The sequence below is a fragment of the Caenorhabditis elegans genome, chromosome III (assembly GCF_000002985.6).
Source record: "Caenorhabditis elegans chromosome III".
NCBI lineage: Eukaryota > Metazoa > Nematoda > Chromadorea > Rhabditida > Rhabditidae > Caenorhabditis > Caenorhabditis elegans.
In genome coordinates, this window is record NC_003281.10 from 12,441,961 (window position 1) to 12,453,339 (window position 11,379).

An 11,379-nucleotide genomic window follows, 5' to 3' on the forward strand; every position below is an offset into this window, starting at 1 on the left:
CCGGACTTTTCAATTTCAGCAGTTCGCCAATTTGCCGAAAGTTTTAATTCCGGCAAATTTCCGATTTACCGGACTTTTCAATTCCGGCAATTTGCCGATTTGCCGGAAATTTCAATGCCGGTAATTTTTCGATTTGCCGAAAGTTTTAATTCCGGCAATTTTCCGATTTGCCGAAAGTTTTAATTCCGGCAATTTTCCAATTTGCCGGACTTTTCAATTTCAGCAGTTCGCCAATTTGCCGAAAAATTTCAATGCCGGTAATTTTTCGATTTGCCGAAAGTTTTAATTCCGGCAATTTTCCGATTTGCCGAAAGTTTTAATTCCGGCAATTTTCCAATTTGCCGGACTTTTCAATTTCAGCAGTTCGCCAATTTGCCGAAAAATTTCAATTCCGGCAATTTGCCAATTTGCCGAAAAATTTCAATTCCGGCAATTTTCCAATTTGCCGGACTTTTCAATTTCAGCAGTTCGCCAATTCTCCGCATTTTTCAATTCCTGCAATTTGCCAATTTGCCGGAAATTTCAATTCCGACAATTTGCCGACTTGCCGGAAATTTTCATTAATTTAGAAAGTTCAAGAAAATTCAATTCCGGCAATTTGCCGATTTGCCGGAAAATTTCAATTCCGGCAATTTGCCTATACGAAAAACTGATAAATTGAACAGGAAACCCAATAAAAACTAATTTATAAATACATTTCATTCAGTTCATAATTACATTTTCGGGCAACCCTGTGATCCCCAATCAGGCATATTAATATCAAAATAGGTTAAGTGATCCGGTGGATAAGAGTCCAATTGTCGATTACTACAGTAGAGGCCATCTGCTTCCGCACAAATAAGATATGGGTCTGTGCTTGACATGTTGTTGTTGTACCTGAAAATATAAATTTTGCAATGTTTGTCTTACGGTATTGGGTCTCAACACGACCTTTTTTTTCTTTTTTTTTTTCTTCGATTTCACCAAAAATAGCCTTAAATTTGGCTTTTTTTAAATGAATTTTTGGTACTTTTTAAAAAAATTTATGGCTTTTTCGATATTATCTTTTTATTTTTTAATTTAAATTGTTTTTTAAAACTCAATTTCGACATAGAAAGCATCAAAATCAACAAAAAAAATTCTTGAAGAGTTTGAAAATACGGCAATATCTAACGAGACCCAAATTATGGGAGCTGGGCGCTTTAAATCGGCGTTGGAGCGCAATTGCACTTCAAACTCAAATTTTGCGTTTCCACATGTTAAAACAACAGGGAAATTGGAGCTACAGTACTCCTTAAAGGCGCACATAATTTTGCATATTAAAAAAAATCGGTCGTTTCGAGATCTGTGAATAAGGAGTAGCACCAGTAGAAACATGTTAAAAACTACTCCTATGGTGCAAAAATAACCAATTTTTCTGGCTTCCCTCATAAATTGTAATGGAAGAGTTTGTCGAACTAGGCCATTTCGGATTGGCCATACCTTGGGTAGATTTACGGCGCGTTGCGTGTCGCGTGGCGGCTTGTAAAACTAAATGTATTTGTCCGTGTGGAGTACACGACTTTCCCACGCGTTGTCCAGCTTGTCAATGGAGCGCGAAAAATGCAGTGAGGAAGGCCGGAACTTCGTGAATTTGAAGAAAAAAAACTAACCAAACTTCTGTTCTGTGATGGAAAAGCTCATCCTTTCCATATTGCGGAGGAATGTGTGGAACAATATCCCTATGATGAACAATTCGGAATGAATACGGAAAAGTCTTATCATGCCAAACAGCATAATCATAATCGCCGGTTCGCGGTTGTCCCATCGTAACAAGTTTCACTTGATCACCAGTATAAAGTCCTGAATGGACAACATAAGAAGCTGCAATCGATGCAATTGCTCCACCAAGTGAGTGCCCAGTAACCCATAATTCATACTCTGGATATTGGTATTTTAGTCGACGAATTTCTTGTTGAAGACCTCCATTCCAGAGGAAAAAGAATGCATCGTAGAAGTAGGTGAAAATGTGTCCGGCATCATTGAAAAATGGCTTTTTACCCCTGCAAAACTTCAACAAATTCACAAAGGGAAAAACACGATTTTTTAAAATTTTAGCTAAATTCTAAATTCCCCGACCAATCAGCATCTTTGAACTCTGCCCACTTGCTCTGATTGGTCCGAATGTGGGCGGAGCAAATCGCTGATTGGTTTTTTTTATTGATTTTAAGATTTTTTTTTGGTTTTTTTTACAGAATTTTTTTTTGTATGAAAAATGTTTGAAAAATTTTAATATGAAAAAATTTATGAAAAAACCGATTTTTCATATTTTTTTTCTATAAAACTCAGAAAATTTCAAAGAAACGGACGAAAATCTACGAAAAATCGATAAAAATTTTGAAATTTTGAACTACGGTACTTTTTAAAGGCGCACACATTTTAGCATTTTACAAAAAATTGTCGCGTCGAGACCGTGTATTGGGTTTTGGCGCAAAAATCTTAAAAACAGCTGGATTTAACCATTTTTACTCGAAATTTTAAAATTTTTCGACAAATTCTGAAAATGCGTATTGCACAACATATTTGACGCGCAAAATATCTCGTACCGAAAACTACAGTAATCCTTTAAATGAGTACTGTAGCGCATGTGTCGATTTACGGGCACAAAAGAATTAAAATCATTTATTTATCGATTGAATATTAAAATTAGGCAAAAAGTGAGAAAATAATACGAAGAAACGAATGAGAATGGCACTTCGCTGTAAATCGAAACAAGCGCTACAGTAGTCATTTAAAGGATTACTGTAGTTTTCTTTTCGCTACGAGATATTTTGCGCGTCAAATATGTTGTGCAATACGCAGAATTCCGTGTTCCCGTAATAAATTCAATCTCACGTAAAAAAGTCCAAAATCTCTTCAGTCAACTGTGTGGCTCCTTGAGTTCCCCGAAACGACATGACAACGACTTTTTGTGTTGTATCGAATGATGTGAAACCGAAACAATCGGTTTGTGGCCCAACTTCTGAGCAATTTACACTAAAAGTTTTGGATAGTGTCATTGTTGGCATTGAGTTTCTGGAAAAAAAACGCCGTTGGTAGTGTTTAAAAAAATGTTATTTTTTCAAAACACGGATTTCTGGCTTCCCTCATAAATTGAAATGGAAGAGTTTGCCGAACTAGGCTCGGCCATATCTGGGGTAGATTTACGGCGCGTTGCGTGTCGCGTCGCGTCGCGTTTCTAGTTGTAAAACTGAATCTATTGGTCCATATGGAGTTCGGCTGGTGATTGTCAACGGAGCGCGAAAAATTCAATGAGTAAGGCCAGAACCCCGTGTCAAAATTTTTCTCACTTGAAACATTTCTGTGGATTATTATTGAATGCGGCAGCAGTTGTCAATAAAATTTTTGTTCTCACAAATGTATCATCATACGCGTGTGCTTTATCAGGTAGTTCCGGGCAGTTTAGTGCTTTCTGGAAACGTTTATATTTGTAGAGTTTACAAAAAATCAGTTTATCAAATCGTGATTGATAAGATAACTTGTCCCATTACGATTTGTTATACAAAAAATGCGGGGTTTTTCGCCCAAAAAAATGTGACGTCAGCACGTTCTTAACAATGCGAAATCAGTTGAAAACTCTGCGTCTCTTCTCCCGCACTTTTCGGAGATCAAATCAAAATGGGGCTTTCTGGCACCACGTGAAATTGTGATTGATAAGATAACTTACAGAAATTGATGTTAAACATGGGGAGAATCCGCATTCGTTAACTGTTACACACCAGCTGAAATTCGAAAAAATTGTTACATGCCGGGCAAGCCATTTTGTGCCTACACCTTCTTACAAATTTGCCTCACTTTTCCGCTTATGTTTTATGCTATTATGGTGGGCAAAAAAAAAAGAATTATTTAAAATTGAGGTTCAAGCGCGCTCCACGGGCAAAACTTGGGTCTCGGTAGGTATTTGAATCTATTGAATCATTCGAATACCACTTAAAAATTGAAATTCCCGGTTTTGTCTCCAAAGACCTAACGAGACCCAACTTTTGGCGGTGGAGCGCATTTGCATTTCGATTTTAAACACTCACTGTTTCCCCGAAGCAATACAATCGGAGCACTTGCTTGACTCCACAAGCTGAGCGCCTAAAATCGTGAAGAATATCGAAAAATAGACTAGAAAATGCATCGATTCCTAAAGAAATAGGAAAACTGATAAGAAACCCGAATTTTATATAAATTCCGCTGGGCGGCGCACATGTGAAAGCTTATCAGTTGAAAGGAGCAAAAAATTGAGCACAGTTTAACATTTTTCGCAAAAAAAGTTGAACTTTTTATCTGTAATTACATGGCATATCTAGTTCGATTTAAAGTTATTTTTAACTTGAATATTTCCTTTTCTTTCCGTCTTCTTCATTCTATTCGGAACCACTGTTTTCTCACACTTTCACCAAATGTTTATTTTAACAAAAAAAAAACCGAAAATTAATTGTAAGAGTGTACGATGGTGAGGGGCACTGTGAAACTAAAATTTTCGAATAAATCGAAAAAGGCCCAAAAAGAGTGGAATAATGATAATGGGACAGTGATGTATTGATTAAAAAAGAAGGGAGTAAATTCTAGAAAAGAAGGAAGCTAAACATGGAGAGAGAGAGAGAAGTAACGAGAATAATAATAAAACATTTGATTATTTGTCAAAAAAAATCTGAGGGGAAAAACTGGGGGATACATACAGGCACAAAGCTTGCAAAAAAGGGGGGGACTACTGATTAACAATCGGATTTCTCCACGTGCACAACTGCTTCGACGTAGAATTGATCAGTGACAGCCATGTTTGAAGATCTTGAGCTGTATCGGCCGCCAGCATAACTCGAAGACGCTCAATGCCACGTGGATCCGATGTATCCATTTTTGGAGCCCAAACATCAATGTGGAAGCTATTCGGGAATGGGCAAATGTCTTCAACTACCGATGCACCTTCGGAACGGCAACACGTTGAAAGATCCATTAGTGCAGTGTAACCCTACAATAAAAAAAGTTTAATTTTAGACAAAAAAAATAAAAATTTAAAAACCTTAGTTCCCTCATCTTCTGGCTGCTTCCAAAACTTCATCTCTCCATTCTCAAGAGCACACCAGTATCTCGTCCACGATCCGAGCCCCTCGCCAGTTCTCTGATACATTGACAAGAATCCGTGATAAGTGATATCAGCTCCATCGATCGCCTGTTTGCGTACTTTCATCTGTGTAATACCTTCGAGCGGATATACAGTATGTGACATGTTGTACAAATGTTTTCCAGGGCAATTGATGTCGAACGAGAATGTTCCGAGCAAATTGAAGTTGGATGTGGTCGACGAAGTTGATGATGACGATGCTGCTGGATCGACGAATAGGCTCTGGTTTGCTGATGAAGTTGATCCGCCGCCCAGGAATGTGTTACGAGTCTAGAAATATTACTTATTTCCAGGTTCTATTGATATACACGTCTAATTAAAGGCGCACGGGTTTATTCAGAAGGGTCTCGGAGCGCATGATAACCTCATTTATTTTCCATTTTGCAATCAAATTGCTTGCGAGTATGTAGCGAAAAATTCGCTTAAAACAACGGCGCGCCGAGACCCATATGAATAAATCTGTGCGGCTTTAAGAACACGGCCCGAGAAGTGGTACCTGTACGCAATTTGTCTACCGTATACCTGGACGTTTGGGCGCGTGTATCTCAAAAACAGTTGTCCAGTTTTTTTGTGATGCATATAAAAAATGCCCGATATTAAATTCTACATTTTTTGGACCAAAGCTTTTTTCGTTATCACGCGCCCAAACCTGGTCTACACTCAAATTATCAGTAGAGCGCATTTGCATGGATGTACCACTTGCCGGAACGTGAAGAAGATGAAGTTATGATACATTATTAACAGAAAACAGAAGAACAAGACATTTGACAATAACAAACAAACAAACAAACAGACATACATCATGCAATCTTCTCCACAATCTACAGGGTAGGGGCACTCTCTTCTTCTCCTCACTTGCTAAGTTTTCAGCAGCTGTCATTCTCGATTCATGCTCACACTCATCAACAACATCATAACAACACCATTTGTCGATATTCTATAGCAGCAGACATTTCGAATTTTCAACGGACGAGTATGTAAAATATGACAAATATTTCGGAAAAAAACAAACAAACCTTCGCCTTAAACGTCGAATTCTTCAACTTGTACTTATCCTCGTGCGACGTCGATTCTCGCATCGATCGTTGTCCATAAATCTCGACAGTTGCTCGGAAATCCGGTGGAATCCCGGTCAACATCAGTGGTACGGGAAACTCGAGAACACCACGACGATTCAGACCACCGTCGCTTGTCACCATTTTCGACACGTCGACTTGCTCGCCGTAGCGGAGAATCGCCGCGAAATAGAAGACTTCATCGGATTTCTTGCTTGACGCAATATTAGCTGACACATAATCACGAGCCATGTTCACTGACAACTGGGATACTGTTATCGTTCCACGTGGTCCATCGATACTGGAAAAAAATTGAATATTTTTTTAGGTGAAAAAAAAATTCGGAAAAAAAAAACTAACATTCTCGGTCCATCTCGTTTCAATCGATCATACTCAGTGAGAAGTGCTCGATGCTTTTCCACATGACGAAGCATTGCCCATTGTGCTTCAAATTCCTCACGCGATCCACGGAAACTTGGCTTATCCCGGGCCAATATCATTGCTCTCTTGGATTGAGCAACAAGCTGCTCTTCAACTTGAATCGCTCGCTTGATACGATCGTGAGCATCCTTAGCCGACTCGACAATTCGTGCTCCATTCGCAGGCCCGGTGGTGAGCTGTCGAAGTTTCTGTTGTGATGTGAGCGATGATGACATCGGCGGAGCAGATGGACTGATTTGACTGATAACTGGCCCGGCCAGCACTGTCGACGATTCTTCGTTTCTGTCTCGTTGAATTTTTCGATAAAACGAAACAGAGTAGGCCAGTTGAGAACTTGATTTTCGTGATCTTTCAGGTACAGGAAATTGTGTTGTTGCATCGTCATCCTCTTCTTCTTCCGGCTCATAGGGTTCAGATTCATCCTCATTTTCAGTTTCTTCTTCAATAACCTCCGCCGGCGGCCTATTCTTTTCCAAACGTTGCAACGGAGGCTCGCGATATGGGCTCGGCGTTCCAGCCCCAGATCCTTCCATAAATCCAAATGCATTATCAATGAATTTAGAAGTATCCTCTTCTTCTTCCTGAAGAATTCCATCTTCTGATATCACGTCTCCTCCATCATTAAATTCTGGAGCTTCAAACACATCATCTTCTTCTTCTTGCTCATAACGAGTACTTTTCGATGCAGGAGAAGCCGTGTTACTCCGAGCACCTTGCGAGTAGAGCGACGAGGCGGATGGTCCTTTTCGCTCTGATCTGTGACCAAGCTGTTTCGGAATCGCACTCTCCTTCATCTTAATTGCCGTAGCAATCAACGAATCTTCGGTAGCATCAGGATGTATTGGCGTGCCAGTTGCCGACGAAAACTCCCATCTCGACTTCAAATTCTTCAGCTTTCCAACTCCGGCTCCAACTGGTGGCTCATTACCAGCAGTCTTCTCGTCGGCACGAGCTCCCTGCACAACTGGAGTATTCGATTGTCCTCTCCATTGAGTTTGAACTGGAATCGGTGCAGTCGCGACGATCCCCACTACGGGGAACAGGTGCTTCTTTTGTTGAGCAGCATGACGATGGTTTGGAGTCAAGTGGCTCTGCTGGGCTACTGTAGGTGCCAATGGAGCCACGTGGCGTGGCGTTGGAACTGGTGCTGATGTAGGTGCAGGAGGCGCTGTCTGGAAATGGAGAGAAATCCGGTTTGGCTTTTTGCATCCGCAACATTTTGAATTTCCACTGAAAATAGCAGATTTTTCAGAACTATCAAATTTTTAGCTTTAGAATTTTATTTTCTGCATTTTCCGAACAAACTTTTTCGTTAAACAGTGAAAATCGAATTTAAAATGACTAAAATGAACCTTTTTCGTCCACTGGCTGTGAAATGTTTTGAATTTGAAGAAATCAACGGGATTTTTCTTATTTTCTAAAAATTTTTCTATTGAAAATCGGTTTTAATACATTTTTAATAGAAAAATATCTAGAAAATAAGAAAAATCCCATTGATTTTTTCAAATTCAATCCATTTCACAACCAGTGGACGAAAAATGTTCAGTTTAGTCATTTTAAATTCGATTTTCACTGTTTAACGAAAAAGTTTGTTCGGAAAATGCAGAAAATAAAATTTTTAAAGCTAAAAATTTGATGAATCTGAAAAATCTGCTATTTTCAGTGGAAATTCAAAATGTCACGGATGCAAAATCGCAACAATCGTGTTTTGCAGGGGGGATTTTTTCTAGTTTAATTAAATATTTTTTAATTTCCAATCAGTCGCAATAATCAGCTGCCAAGAGCATTTTCCACATCATATCTACTCACAACATTCGCGCTACTACTTTTCTTCAATTTCTCCTCAAACTGAAGCCGTCTCGTAGTCGCAATTGATCCTTCGACTGCGGCGGATTTCGATGGCGAGAAGATGCTCTCCGACAGAGTTTTCGGTGACGACGTGCTTTTTGGAGTCTGAAAGAGAGCAGTTAGTAGGTGAGGTGATAGAGGCGTGAAGCAAAAAACCAAAAAAACATACAAAATGCACAGGCGAGAACATGGATCTTCCGATATCTTTAGAAAACGGTTTTGGCGACGACGAGACAAGTGCATTGATGTTGTTGTTCGAGGTTTTAGTGAGCAAATACGAAGAAGTAAATGTATTAGTCGTGGTTTTTGTTGAAGCCGAGTCCTGTGGAGCATTCGATATTCCAGACGTTGTAGAGCCTGATGCACCGGAGATCGTAGTTAAAGTTGTCGTTGACGATGATGATGATGTCGCAGATGAAGCTTCTTTTGGCACCTTCTACACGACAAAAAAAAAACAAAAGGATTAGGCAACAAAGGATTTTCTCGAAAGCGTGCGAAATTATCACTAAAAAAGGCGTGCGGACTATGTATTTTGGAGTTATTATCGAAAAATGTTTCTCAAAATCTCATTTTTAAGGCTATGTCCCTTTAAGATTTGTGTAGATTTACGAGCTCGTGTACTATGCGTGGACAAACGTGAATTTATGTTCTTGCAGGATTTCACAATTTTTCGCTAAAAAGGGTGATTTTTCACTTTTCGTCCATTTTTCTGCATTTAAAACTGCCAGTCTACCTATTATATATTGTAATTTTACAAGACATGTCTTCCTAAAAACGCAAGGATTTATTCCGATGGGTCTCGTCGCGCTAAAAAGTTTATGATTAAATTGTTTTTTATTTTTCATTGAAATTACGTTGTTTTAAGCGATTTTTATCGACAAAATTCGCTATACGAAGCAATAAACTTTTGGCGCGCTGAGACCCATCTGAATACATCCATGCGCCTTTAAAGGTGGACTACGCTCAGTGGGGAAATTGCTTTAAAACACGCCTATGGTACCACAATGACCGAATATCATGATTAAAAAAATTCAAAAAAATTTTCTAAATTTTATATGATTTTTTGAAAATTGAAAAAATCTCAGTTTTTGCCTAATTCCTGTTTGAATTACCGCCAATTGGATTTGTTCGATGGAGCGCGCTTGCACGTTTTTAAATTCATTTATTTTATTTTTTGTTATTTTCCACCAATTTTTTAATGTTTTCGGTGTATTTTTGCTCGAATTTTAGAGAAAAAGTCAAGATAAATGCAAATTTTCGATTAAAAAGCAAACGTACAGGCGTAAATCAGTGAAATTAATTAATTCAGGTTCGAAATCGTTTAAAAGCGTTACTTTTCCATTTTTACGCTCGTAAGCGTGCTTTTTAATCGAAAATTTGCATTTGTCTTGACTTTTCCTTCAAATTTTCTGTAAAAATACACAGAAAACATGAAAAATCGGTGGAAAATAACAAAAAAAAATAAAATAAATAAATTTAAAAACGCGCAAGCGCGCTCCATCGAACAAATCCAATTGGCGGTAATTCAAATAGGAATTAGGCAAAAACTGAGATTTTTTCAATTTTCAAAAAATCATATAAAACCTAGAAAATTTTTTTATTATGATATTCGGTCATTGTGACCCCATAGGCGGGTTTAAAGCAATTTCCCCAATGAGCGTAATCCACCTTTAAGAAGGCAAGTCAAAATCTTGAGAAAATACGACAATATTAGGTAGATTGGCAATTTTGAATGAGAAAAATTAACGAAAAACCGTGAAATCCTGCACGAAAATAAATTCGCGATTGTCCACGCACAGTACACGAGCTCGTTAAAGGGACATTGACTTTTCCCAACATTCTACCTTTCTCATAAATGTGTGCGGTCCATATTCTTCGTTTGAAACTTGCTGTCTTTCTCTCAAAATCGCCTCTCGATTATCACACGATTGTGCGTTGATAATCGTATTTTCGTGTGTTATATGCTGATTCATCGACAGCTCTCCACAGCTCAGCGACGACGTGGTGACGTTCATCATTTCGGCAGAGCCTCCGAGCACAGTGCTCTGATCGTTTACAGATGATCCGGATCCTCCGGAGAAAATCGACGATTCGTTGGGCAGATAGTTCACATTCACAATTGGCTGGGCGAATTTGATGCGGCGAGCTTCGAAATCCGACATTCCGAGAGCGATTTCGGGAGCACTTTTCGACGATACCGCTACATTTGGGCTTTTCATGGCTTGTGCTCCAGCCGGAGTACACAGGACTGCTGGACGTGTCTCTCCGATCGACATTCGTGGAGATCTTCCCTTCATATATGCTTCTTTCGGCTTATTGTACTGTGATTGGTAGTCATATTCGTATTCATCGATTTCTTGAGCCAACATTGAGAATCTCGACGTCTTTTTGGAGCTTGACTCGTTGACTGTGGCATCTTTGAACGAATTTAATGAATTTTCAGCGTTTTCCTTCATATTTGGAGTTGTCTCCTTTGGCTCTTGAGGGTGAAAATGCACTGGAGTTGACGGGCCGTCGTTGCATTTTGAGGAGCTTCCGAAGACTTTTGTTGGAGATGCAACTGAAAATCAAACATATTAATTAATATATTTATATTTCTGTATTCTTAAAAACCCCAAAATATACCTTCTTGCTTCACAGATGTAATTTTTGAGGTCACTGGCCCATTCTCCTTTGCCACCTCTCCTTCGCCTGACATTTCGGCTTGCCGAACTCGTATGCGTTCCATTAGAGAATCGAATTGATCCCCCATTGTATTTACAGTGTAGTTCTGCAAGAAAACAATGTTTCCAAGAAAATCTCATCAAAACTTGCGAACAGTTTCAACGAATTCGTAAAACGACGCACTTTTCGCAGCTTTTCTTGTAGAAAATAATTAAAATTGACTAATACGCGTTTATATCGGGC

General features: G+C 39.0%; 2 protein-coding genes across 2 annotated transcripts; both read right to left on the reverse strand.

The window, feature by feature from the left end:
- Positions 1 to 669: 669 nt before the first annotated feature.
- On the reverse strand, positions 670 to 4,146 carry Y49E10.18 (Fungal lipase-type domain-containing protein). Its single transcript, NM_067222.5, has 6 exons — positions 4,044 to 4,146; positions 3,686 to 3,740; positions 3,309 to 3,430; positions 2,854 to 3,033; positions 1,632 to 2,021; positions 670 to 876 (listed from the first exon to the last, which is right to left on the reverse strand). Exons 1-6 carry the CDS (start codon positions 4,139 to 4,141, stop codon positions 714 to 716), a joined length of 1,008 nt encoding a protein of 335 aa, NP_499623.2. The 5' UTR covers positions 4,142 to 4,146; the 3' UTR covers positions 670 to 713.
- Positions 4,147 to 4,392: 246 nt separating this feature from the next.
- On the reverse strand, positions 4,393 to 11,242 carry ani-1 (Anillin-like protein 1). The gene is made up of 8 exons (NM_067223.9): positions 11,098 to 11,242; positions 10,317 to 11,032; positions 8,642 to 8,908; positions 8,434 to 8,577; positions 6,544 to 7,796; positions 6,145 to 6,484; positions 5,027 to 5,398; positions 4,393 to 4,975 (listed from the first exon to the last, which is right to left on the reverse strand). The coding sequence occupies exons 1-8, from the start codon at positions 11,222 to 11,224 to the stop codon at positions 4,715 to 4,717; spliced, it is 3,480 nt and encodes a 1,159-aa protein (NP_499624.2). The 5' UTR covers positions 11,225 to 11,242; the 3' UTR covers positions 4,393 to 4,714.
- Between the last annotated feature and the right edge of the window lie 137 nt (positions 11,243 to 11,379).

Excerpts from the sequence above, each read along its gene's own strand:
- ani-1 (NM_067223.9), bottom strand. The coding sequence starts at position 11,224 with ATGGGGGATCAATTCGATTCTCTAATGGAACGCATACGAGTTCGGCAA. Across the intron at positions 7,797-8,433 it reads AAAGTAGTAGCGCGAATGTT|ACAGCGCCTCCTGCACCTAC; the intron begins GTGAGTAGATAT and ends CTCCATTTCCAG. Across the intron at positions 6,485-6,543 it reads AAACGAGATGGACCGAGAAT|TATCGATGGACCACGTGGAA; the intron begins GTTAGTTTTTTT and ends ATTTTTTTCCAG.
- Y49E10.18 (NM_067222.5), bottom strand. The coding sequence starts at position 4,141 with ATGCATTTTCTAGTCTATTTTTCGATATTCTTCACGATTTTAGGCGCT. Across the intron at positions 3,431-3,685 it reads CATGTTTAACATCAATTTCT|AAAGCACTAAACTGCCCGGA; the intron begins GTAAGTTATCTT and ends AAACGTTTCCAG. Across the intron at positions 3,034-3,308 it reads AATCCACAGAAATGTTTCAA|AAACTCAATGCCAACAATGA; the intron begins GTGAGAAAAATT and ends TTTTTTTTCCAG.